Source organism: Danio rerio, chromosome 3 (assembly GCF_052040795.2).
Source record: "Danio rerio strain M-AB ecotype USA chromosome 3, GRCz13ab, whole genome shotgun sequence".
Classification (NCBI taxonomy): Eukaryota; Metazoa; Chordata; class Actinopteri; order Cypriniformes; family Danionidae; genus Danio; species Danio rerio.
Window position 1 is genome coordinate 32,420,001 of NC_141023.1, and position 11,936 is coordinate 32,431,936.

At 35.9% G+C, this 11,936-nt stretch overlaps 1 protein-coding gene across 1 annotated transcript; it reads right to left on the reverse strand.

The window, feature by feature from the left end:
- Nucleotides 1–8,393: 8,393 nt before the first annotated feature.
- kat7a (K(lysine) acetyltransferase 7a) lies at nucleotides 8,394–11,407 on the reverse strand. The gene is given in 3 exon segments (NM_001076584.1): nucleotides 8,394–9,450; nucleotides 9,669–9,810; nucleotides 11,199–11,407. Coding segments are annotated over 3 exon segments (387 nt in total). The 5' UTR covers nucleotides 11,214–11,407; the 3' UTR covers nucleotides 8,394–9,220.
- Nucleotides 11,408–11,936: the final 529 nt, after the last annotated feature.

An 11,936-nucleotide genomic window follows, 5' to 3' on the forward strand; every position in this document is an offset into this window, starting at 1 on the left:
GTTGATGGATTTATATCTTTATAACCACCCTGTACATTGCAAATTGTCATTATTTGTACATTAAATACTATATTTTTTTTTCTCTAAAGTGTTTTTGCCAGCTGCAAATGATTTTTCAGAAATAAAAGAGGTCTCTTATGCTCACCAAGATTGAATTTGTTTGACTAAAAACACAGTAAAACTGTAACATTGCTGTAATATTGTAACATCAGGTGTTTGCAATTCAAAAGAAATGTTTTAATACATTTTCAAATGTATTCCTGTAATTAAAAGGTTAGCATTATGTCATAATGTCAGATCATTCTACACTCTTAACACTTGTGTGGTGTTTGAGATGTTTTCAACCACTCTGGGGTGATATTGAGTCTTAATTTCACCACAACTTTCTCTGTTTCAGCAAATGAAATGATTTTTGGTGACAAATCTTCTTTTGACACGTTTAGGAACGTTTGGGGCCTTTGGGAAAATTCTTTGTAGATCTTCAAAAATGTAACAATACACTCAAAGTCATGACATCATATGTTCATGCATTTTTGATTGTTGCTGGTTTTCACTGCTGGGAAAAGGTTAAATGTGTCATTTTTACTGTAGATCATTGGTTACAGTGCAAAAAAGCTTAGTTTCTGCCTTCTATGTGGAGTATGGTGTGTAAACTTCGTAGAAATGATTACATGCTGTCATGGCTTTGGAATGGACCAAAAACAGCCACGAGCATAACAAACAGGTAGTCAATTTGAACAGTGCACAAGGCTTAAACTTGTGAATGTAGAGTGCTATTTTGGGCTTTCCACCTGGATTTTGCATACCCAATTTAAACGCTTCCCAAATCCATATGCAGGGGTGTAAATGCAAAAGTTTGGAGATTTTAAAGAAAACCCTTTGAACTGCCATAAAACACTGTTGGAAGTGATTAAAACAATTGTATATGTTGTCTGTGGTATAATAAAACTCCCAAAAAGAGACGCTGTTTTTGCAAATCAAATTTGAAAGTGTACGTTTTAGGTTCTGTGTGGTCTAGGTTACTGTAATTATTTAGTTGGTTCCTGCAAATGTCAGTAATCAGAGGAACGGAACCACTTATGGGGGTATTAGGCAAGTATGGACCTCCACCATTTAAAGAATGCGAAAATAAATGACGTCACGGACCCAGTACCGGGTGCGCAGAGTTAAAAAAATAATGATTAACTATAGTACATTGCAGTGAAACAATCATTCAATCAAAAGTAAAATAAAACACATTTTTGATCTTACACTCTTGTAACGGTGTATAGGGTGTATCACCTTTGATGGAGATCTCTTTGCCCTGAAAGTTGTGCAGGTACCGCAGCAGCACTTCTTTCCAGTAGCTCCTGTAACTGATGAGGCCAAGATCAGACAGAGGACGCTCAGGTGAACCAACCTTCTCCTCCACTTTAGACAGCAGATAACCTGAGCAGACAGCAGCATTCACACATTAACATCTGCATCTCTTCAATGACCAGCAGCATTCAAACATGTGCTTGATCACATAATAAAGTATCTATTCTAGCACATTCTTTAAGCTTTAAAAAAGTGACATAACACAATGCATACTATCCAGGCAACTTTAACTTTAACATCACATGTTTAAAACAACAAGGACAAATGACACTGATCTAGATCTAGCACTGCACTCACTGAAATCAATCAGCATCTTGCCATAGCCCTGCCTCATGTACTGCGGCATGGTCAGAATGCAGGAGACGTTGTAGTTCAGGAATGAGTTCTTTTCCTAAACCCAGATGCATAATTTGATTACTTCAAAATGATCAAATGCTCATTAACCAAAGCTCATGGTGTGCTGGATTCACTAACTGAGCACCTTTGAGAAATATCCAACAAGATGGCAGCCGGTGTTGTCAGCTTCAGTCATCACATAAAAGAGAAACGGCTCCACATCATAGTACAAGGTCTTGTGGTCCAGGAAGAGTTTGGCAAGGAGACAAAGGTTTTGGCAATAAATCTACAAACAGCAAATTATATATGTTAGTCAGGCAGAGACCAAACATTGAGATTTTTCATGACTAATAAAAAGAGAACACCTACCTTGTTCTTTTTGCCGTCGACTTCAAAAACAGATATCACCCCTTTTCTGTAAATCTCATCACCTGGTGGATGTTTCCACACACATTTGGCCTAATTAAGAAAAAAATAAGGCAGAAGTGTATGAGTAAATGTTGAAATTAAAATCAATGTCATGATTTGGGCTTAAACAAAATTCAAAAATCACTATTGGAAAACTGGCTTTTTTTAAAAATCCATCAGGTTAAATTTACATGATACCCACTTTTTTAACTTTTAGAACAAAAATGAAGACATTACTACTTAAATTGTACAGATTTCTGTCCTCTCTCTCTAAAAAAGTCATGAGCATTTGTTGACATAAACAGATTTCATTTAGATTTTTATTCCAATAAAACCTTTGATAGGTAAATGAGTTCCTGTGGCCAAATATAATTAGGCTCTAAACACGTTCCATTCAGAAGGGCTCATCCCTGTGCCCAACCCCTTCAAAGTGGCCAGTATTGAGCACTTCTGTTTGGAACGACACTTTAATATAAAGATCATGATTGTTTTCCCTTAATTGCACTTCGGAGGGCAATATATCCCATTTGAAATGCACAGACTGTTCACTAGTCTAGTTTTATAGGTCAATAAATAAATGAAACTTCTAAATCATATAAAGTAACTGTCTCATCCGAAGACTTGTATTAAGTCACTCAATTCATATGGACTTTTTTCTCTTTACAAATGTTGTGAATGTTTGATTTGGTCTCTCAGTCTCAAGACAAACAAAAAAAATTGATATCTACAAAAAATAGAAACGTTTTTTTATATATATTTCTAAAGACATGAGGGCAAGTAATTGATGACAGGCTTTATTTTGGGTTGAACTAATAGTTCAACTGAACATGTGAAATTTACCATGTGACGCCTTAGGATGGTCTGGCTCTTCATGTATTTGAGGCAGAACTCGCACATGTAGAGGCGGCCGAGGCGAGCGTACTCTTCTGGGTATGGCGAATGGTACCACGTGTCCAACTCATAGCGGCCGAACACAATGGTCTTTATCATGTTGCCTCCCTCTGTGACCTGTCCCTGAAGCCGCAGTTTTTCCTGAAAAGACCAACGAAGGGTGGAAGAAACAGATTAGACTACATGAACAGTGAACACAAAACAGAAAAACTAAAGCCTACCACAGAAGAATCATGCGTGAATGAAGATGTTACAGATATTTTTAGACACACCACCATTCTAAAGCTTGTTTGGTTTTAGTCTACAATTTTACTCAGCAATAGTGCATTTAATTAATCAAAATAAACTGTAAAAATATTTTGTTTTTATTTAATATTTGTTTTTAAAAAATATTTAGTGTTTTTCTTTGGGCCCTTCTGTTCATTTTAAAATATTGTATTATAGTTATCATTTCAAAGACGATGTCAAAGACTAGGCATAGAATTTTTGGAATTTACAACAATTAAAATTTACAAAAATGATTTCATGTCCATAGGAAGTGCAACAAATCAAATCTAGAAGTGTCTACTTTAAAGTTTCAAACACATTTTTGAAAATTATTTAAAATTGGGTTGAAATAATGTTCCATCATCATTCAGGTTAACATATGTCAAAAACCCAAAATCAAACAAAAAGTTCTTCAAGGGTAATGTGTCGGTGCTCTTTGGGTATGGGATAAACAAAGATAAACAGCAAAATTATAAGTCCAAGGCAATCGAAAAAACTTAAGAAATCATTTAAAAAGTCTTCTTTTCAACTGGTCGTGGTATAATGAAGAGGGGTCGCCTGGTGATTTCCAAAAATTGATTTGTTTTTGATAAACCACTAGAATTACCATTTTTTATCCATAACCTACTGAAGAGAAAAAAATAGTTGTTTATAGTTGAATGCTATATTGTTACTATAGTAGCTTATAGTTACTAGTTCTATCGGATTGCGACCCCTGGGGTAATTACATAATATTAAAGACACAGCAATAGCGTCAGATGCAGCGGATTGGTTTTATGGCACCAGGTTAAACTTTCTGGCCCATTTACAGCACTGACATACATTAAAAAATTAAACGAAGAATAGAATTGGGTCTATTGGAGTGTGTGCGCTATTGCATGCAAGGTTTCTGAATTTATAACCACCTCAGAGGATATTGGGGGTCACGAGTCACTGGCATTGTCATTTTTAGGGTCGCAGGCTGAAACGATTGGGAACCCCTGATTTAGAGTAAAGTAGAATCAAATGATTTGAGTTTATACTTTTTTTGTAACATTCTGTACAAGCTACAATATCATAGCTTCTACTGTATTTCTTGTTCAAATAAGCTCAGTCTTGCTGAGTTTAAGAAACATCTCAAACTTCAGAAAGCATAAGAAATGCCACAAACCCTCAAACTTTAGAATGGTCATGTATTTTTTTTCAGAAACTTTCCCCACTAATCAACCAATGCGTAAATGAAAGCTTATAAAGACATCAGCTTAGGCAAATGCCTTTAAAAGATTATTATTTTTTCTTAAAGGAACATTTCAATCAAATTTATGAAATATGTTGTGACACTCATATATGCTACAGATGAGAGAATGACAGCAGTGTGAAGGAGAGTCCAGTGTAGGCCCATCACATAACCCAGAACGCAGTGCTGCAAAGGCTCAGAACACCCAAGACCTTTATAGACTTATAGAAAAGACAGGGGAAAGGAGAAAGCAAAAGGGAGAAAATGTGATGGGTCTTCTCTCTTACAAGATCATCCGAGGCACGTGCCTGGGCTTTTCTAAAGAGCTCTAGGTCATAATCACTAGTGATGTTCTCCAGTAGAGGCTCACGGCTGCTGCTGTGGGTCTGTCTGTGCTCCTGGACAGAGAAACACAGTCACAGCTCAGAGCCTAATCACGCTGTCATTACTTGTGTAAACGTAGAGCGTGTGGCACTCACTGTGAACTTGTCTTTTTGCTCTTTTGGAGGAACAGAGTTTCTCTTCCTCCTCATCTCTGTCACCTTCTCCTTGTATCGCAGCTGTCGCTCGGTTTGGGCCTGCAGGAGATGTAACTCAGAGAATGTGAGTGCTAGCTTAATCTGCTTTATGAACATGTACTGCAGACCTTATCATACAGTGGGGATCATAACTAGGGCACAAACTCATCCAGGAGGGAGGATCTGAAACAGTGGTTGTGCTGCTTTACCTGCTGTCGAGCTGAATGGCGGTTTTCGTCCTGCCGCTGTGAGAGTGTCCTCTCCTCCACGTGTTTGTCTCGAGAGCTCACCTTCACCTGGGAAAAAGGTTTGAGTTATGGGTGGTGGACAGTAAAACTATTATTACTCCACTGCATTTAAAAATGTTGTTCTTTGCTATTTTTAGCAGGAGAAATCAGAGACAAGACGTGATGTGCAGTTCACGAAAAAGCACATTCTTCTCTGTTTACCTGTTGTACCAGTTTGGGATTTGACTAAACAATTCATTCATGAATTGAACAGATTCTGCATTTGTTCTCGAGTCAACAACTCGCTGATTAAAATGATCCAGTCAGAGCGAGTCTCACTCTCAAATGAACAATTCACTGATTCAGTCAGTGGGAGTCTTTGATAAATAACTCACTGATCTGGTTAGAGCGAGTCTACAATTAACGGTTCAATAACTGAAATGATCCGGTCAGAGCGAGTATACAGTTTAGTGATTTACTGTACTGATTTAACTGATCCAGTCAAGATTCAGTAAATAATCCTATGATTCAATTAAACTGGTAAGCGCAAGTCTACATTTAAAGATTCGCTACATTCAATATATTGCCACAAAATGAACGAAAAACGGGTGATTCTCAGAGCTTGGTTATTAGTGGTATGATTTATTAGTAGTAAAATAATAAAAACTCTCACGTCCAGTTTCATACATATTATAGGGAAAGCTTGTTTATTTATTTCGACTTACATGGTTTTAATCCTTTTCAGGAGATATTTTAAGAATGTTAGTTGCTGGAACTCATTGACATCTATAGGAAGAAAAACACATACTGTACTGTACTATGGTTGTCAACGGATACCTGCAACAACATTCTTTAAAATATCTTCTTTTGTGCTTAACAGAAAAAAAAACATGAATAAGGGGTGAATAAATAACGACAGAATTTTCATCTTGTGTGAAATTTAGTTTTGGCTAGTGCTGTTTTAAGTGTTTTAAGACAGTTCATAATAAATCAGGCTAAGCTGTAGCCAGTTGAAGCTCTATCTGAGTGTCTTGTACATTACAAATTAGCCATGGGATGATAAGCGGTTTCAAGGTTTACCACGGTTTGGAAAAGTCAAGGTTTAAATATTGCTAAAATGTTCTGTTATACTGTTCCCAAGATATACGCAAGGTTTTTTATGTATTTCTTATTTGTTGTAAAGAAATCAGTGTTTTTGAAACTAATAAAGAAAGCAGAAATCAATGATTTATTTGAATTATTTAGCCTGACATGTTTACTGCTCCAAAAAATTATACATTTTTCTTAAAATAAAATAAATTGTTCAGTGGGCAAAATTTTTTTTTTTCATTTGTTTTACCTAGACATTTAAAAATAACTTATTTTAGAGTAGTAATCACAATACTGTAATACCGTGGTATTTTTATCCAAAGTTCTCATACAGTCAAATCCCAAAGCCCATGCCTATTACAAATCGCCTTTTCTTACGGTATCTACACTTTTAACCTAGTATTTGATTTGTGCATTATTCCCCACTGCTGGTGTAGCTTACATTGATCGGTCAGCTTGTATTTTTGTATTTCATTATTTGAAAGAGTATTGGATTATGTTATAAATTTCCTTGTTTCCGGTTGCCTTGATTGATTTAACTTGTGAGAGTTTGTATAAACAGCATAGTGAGACCTCAATGCAGGCACCTGTTAACTGCTCCTGATTATTCTACTGCTGGTTATATCAGGCCAACACAGTAAAAGAAACATTGTTTGTAAATTATTTGTTTATTTTGATGTTCTTTTGAATGTGTTTGTATGATGCATTTGGTTTTTTTATTTGTTTATCTTTTAGTTTTCATGGTGTTCAATAAATGAAACGCATGGACATCAGTATTTGGGAAGCGTGGACTGTCTTAATAACTAGCGGGTAGCTACAGCTGGTTTTATGTAAACCTTACTGTTTTAGCTAAATATCATCTACTAAAAGGTTTAGCTCAGAAGCAGACATAAGATTTACCATACCTTACACTCATCTGCAGAAAGGTTATGATACAGTGGACATCCAGATATTGAAAAGTGTCTTTCATGCTTCCCTGTCAAATGTCCTGAAAAAGGAATGAAGGGTGAATATTTGACAAGTCTACACGTGTAAACATCTGCACGAAGGAAAAAAAGAACACTATTAATACAAAAATGACCCAAATAGGCTACCATTCAAAAGTTTGGAGTCAGAACACTAACGTTAGTTGATGTGTAAATAACTCAGGCTAAGCTGTAGCAAGTTCAAGCTCTGAGTGTCTTGTACTTTACAAATTAGGCATAGGATGACAACCGGTTTAAAGGTTTACCACGGTTTGGAAAAGTCAAAGTTTTATTACCGCTAATTTTATACAATTTATATTCATTATATTCATATTCAAATTGTGAGTTTAACCTACTTATGAAAAAAAACAATCTTGAACTCAGTATTGATCAAACATTTTTGAAAATAATACATCACAATTTCCACAAAAATATTAAGCAGCGATCATCAGTGAAGATAATCATGAGACCTGTTTCTTAATTATCAGACATCTTTTAAATCCTTTTCGACCCCAAACTTTTGAAGGGTACTTTACATATTCACTGTAAATCATAAAACCAACAATCTGAACTCCAATTACCAAGTGAATTGCAGCCAGGAGTGGGGCACTTCATGTTAAAGTTGTAGCTCTCGTGAAAGCGGCGTCGCTTGGGCCGATGTGCGAGACTTGATTCTTTCAGTGACAGTTCTTTAGCCAGACTCTCATCATGAGACACGTTTGGGCTGGATATGTCAATGTCAGACTCAGAGGAGGCAGCGTTGCCTGTGGGGGTCCGCGGTGGGGACTCATCATGGTCTGCGCTTTGTTTAATGTCTGGATGGCCAATACAACAATAAACCAGACTTAATAAAGTCCAGGAGTGTAACATACATTTGTTTCATATATTGTACATCAGCACATGATGGAATGAACTGCAGTAGTGTCACTACAGATGAAAAGAAGATTGAAGCAACACCATAACTAGAGCTTAAGTGAAGAAACAACTAACCACATACAAGACAATACCAGAATGATAAAATGATAAGTGATGCTTTAGCGTAACTTCTTTTTACTTACTACAGACTTATTATCTTAGAATTCATTTTAATATAAACCAAATTATAAACCAGTCATTATTTTATGGTCTTCAGAAATGTGTCGTATTCATATTTATTTATTTGTTAACACCAATAAACAAAAGAAGAGTGAAGTAGATGAATTCAAATTAAAGCAAATGAGAACTGAAAAAGGTTTACAAAACCACAGGACAACATAAAATGAGATATTAAGAAGTCAGGGGATGACTTTAAATAAGATTATTTGTTGATTTTTTAAACAAAAAATGTTGTGAAAATGACAAACTATTGTTCAAAAGTTTGGGGCTGCTAAGACTTCTGTAAGTGTGCTTATGAAGGCTGCAGTTTTAGTACACAAAGTCAAAACAGCAAATTTGTAAAATACTAAAACAAATAAAATTATTTAATAGAACTCAATCATGCCGAGCCAAACATGATTTTTCAATAGCCGTTTCTTTAATAATAATACATTTCTTTAATAATATTAAGAGTCACATTACCTCCAGTGTTCATTGTAACATGCTGATTTGCTGCTCAAGAATCAGATATCAAAAACATATTTTCAGAACTGTCAATTATCAAAGTTTTACCAAAACCGTTGTGATGCTTAATATTTTTGTGGAAATTATAACACGTTGTTTTAATAAATATCAGTTTTGAGCAATTTAATGCAACACTGCTGAATAAGTAATGTACGTAAATATAAAAAGCAAGACAAGCAAACAAATATTAACAATCTTACCGACCCCAAACTTTTGTATGGCAGTGAAACTGTAGCTCGCAAGTAGCATGTTGTATGAACTGAGGACAATCTGTGCCGTAAAACAAACAAAAAGATGAAGCAAATGAGAAGACACACAAATGAGCAGAGCCAAGCATGGAGAGACTCAAATGAGGGAAGGCATGAGTGAAGAACCGTGCGGTTTTCTCCTCCTACCCCTCTCTGAGATTTCCCCATGCTGCTCCGTGTCTGAGCCAGAAGAGCGACTCTGCCTCAAGGGGTATTTCTTGGGTGAGACGGTCGCCCCCTGCTGTTGACTACGAGTTACTCGACGAGTGGAATAGTTCACCACCTCCTCTGAAACTGGGGCAGTCGGGTTCCTCACAGGACTGGCATCTAGAAACAAAGCTCTCAGGTTTGTTTGTTTGTTCATTCTTCTCTTTCTTGTTTTCCATTCATTGTGCTTCCTGCCTATCAACCCCTCTCACACTTGTTTTGGGGCAGAAAATAGAATCGCTAATTTCATTATTCCAACAAGCAAGTGAAATTATTGTGCGCATAATCAATCACACCTTTACTCAAGATCTCCACATAGGTGATTTCCAGTGTCTTACCTTGCGAGCTGCGGCTGAGTCTCAGTGAGGAGCGAGTGAGGCGAGTGTTTCGAACCACGTGTGCTTCACTCTCTGAGCTGTCTGTGTGTTCAGCCGAGAAGTCCGAGTCTTCTGTGCCTTCAGAACTGCTGCCAGCATTTCTCTAAGAGTCAACAACAGCACAAACTAGCTTCATCGCAAATCCTATTATACTATACAGATTAAAATAATTGAGATAAAATGACTTTAAAGACTGCATTTACTACAGGTTAACCAAATACTGCTGGTAATTAAGATAACTTTGAGATGAAAGAATAATTTAGTTTACTTTCCCTCTAACATTTACACTGGTGAGTTTTGCATTTTTAATTACTCAGTGCCAGGAGTATCAACCAGGGGTTTTCTTTGCTGATATTTACCTGCATTATGTAATGTTTATTTTCATAACGAGAATTATATTCAATTTATTATTATTGCAGTGTGTGTAAATTGCAAATGAACCATATTTACACTACCGGTCAATAGTTTGGGGTCTGTGGGATTTTTAAATGTTTTAAAATAAGCTTCTGCTGCTCACCAAGGCTGCATTTGTTTAATTAAAAATACAGTACAAATTGTAAAATTGTGAAATGTTATTGCACGACAGAATAACTGTACAAAAGTAGTTTATCATTTAATTGAATCATTTATTCCAGTGATTTTAAAGATGCATTTTCAGCTTCAATACTCCAGTCTTTAGAGTCACATGATCCTTTAGAAATCACTCTGAAATTCATCACTATTATTATTATTATTATTATTATTAAAAGTAATAGTAATAAACGTAATAATGACTAGAGTAATAATTTCATTTGAAACTACAACCAATAAGACAGAAGTATTTAAAGTTTTAATAAATATTTAACAAATTAAAATACATTTTACATTTAATAAACGCTGCCATGATGAACAGAATAATTTTCCTAAAAAAAAAGAAAAACATGAAAAAAAACTGACCCCAACCTTTTGACCGTAGAGTAGTTTATTTTAATAGCTTTATATAAATATATGCTTTAACATTACTTACAAAACATGATGTTATGCCATTACACAGATTACAGATATACACTGAATCATCAATTACAAAAGTACAAGTCTAAATATGAGGCACACTAAATATCATATCCGCTACTTGTTAGAGTATTTTAATTTGTATGAATCGAATGAACCAAGTCTAACATATCTAAACTGTACTTTATACTACTATTAGCAAACTCCTGTATTAAAAGCAGTGGCCATAATCTTGTATTACATAAACAGGATATCAACTTCCTGGTTTCTAAAGTCTAAACTTTACAGTTCTGACAACCATCTGCAGATTCCAAACACTTAAGATGAAGAAAGATGACAAAGACAGTCATTAATTATGATGTAAACTGCTGGATGTGGAGTGAGTGTGTGAACTTAAGAGAGAGAAGCTGCTCATGAACACGCGTGTGTGAGTGAGTGATGCTGAGTCTGAACTGTTGGCCTGGAGGATGCAGTTAGTCAGTCGGTTGGTCATAACGTTACCTTCCGCCTCGGCATAGCGCTTCTCCACGGCTCCCGATGTACAAGGTTTAATTTCTGCTTGACTTCTTAACGCAGTTAGGTAGAGTAAACCTCCCGAAAGCCACGTAAGTGCCGCATCCCCTTGGAAGAGTAGGAAACATTAATTAGGCATAAGGAAACATCGTGTTATCACTGACAGCCGTGGGTCATGACTGCGCGCGTCTGTTTACACTCTCCACTTCCGGTGCAATATTGTAATGTAAAGGTCTCACGGAAAATGATAAACTCGAGGAAGTAACGTAGACTAACCATGTTCCGTACACTTTTCGCTATTCAGCGCACTCAAACGACCACTCCTCCGTCATTGAAAGCCAGATAAGCATGCTCGTGCGTTCATTCTCTGGGGGAATACCTATTGCACAATCCAAATCTTGATTGATGTCTTTTTGACCAGTAGTTTTTGAGAAAAGATGGGATAAGTACCGCCTTCGCATGTGTACGGAAGATGATAGGTATTAACGGTGTTCCGTACACGACTAAAATAGTGTTCCGTACAGGGCGCATAACTTTAATTTACTGGCAAAAATGGGCATTGTTTGAAGTCTTATTAAAATCTTATGTCAGAATATACTATTATTGTGTTTAACTTGAATTTAATGATATATTAAATAACTCTTTTATGAAAGTTTTAAATGAAATAGCTTCAAAATCATTTACTTTTTATATCATGTTTATTTTATTAGAGCATGACAATTTTAA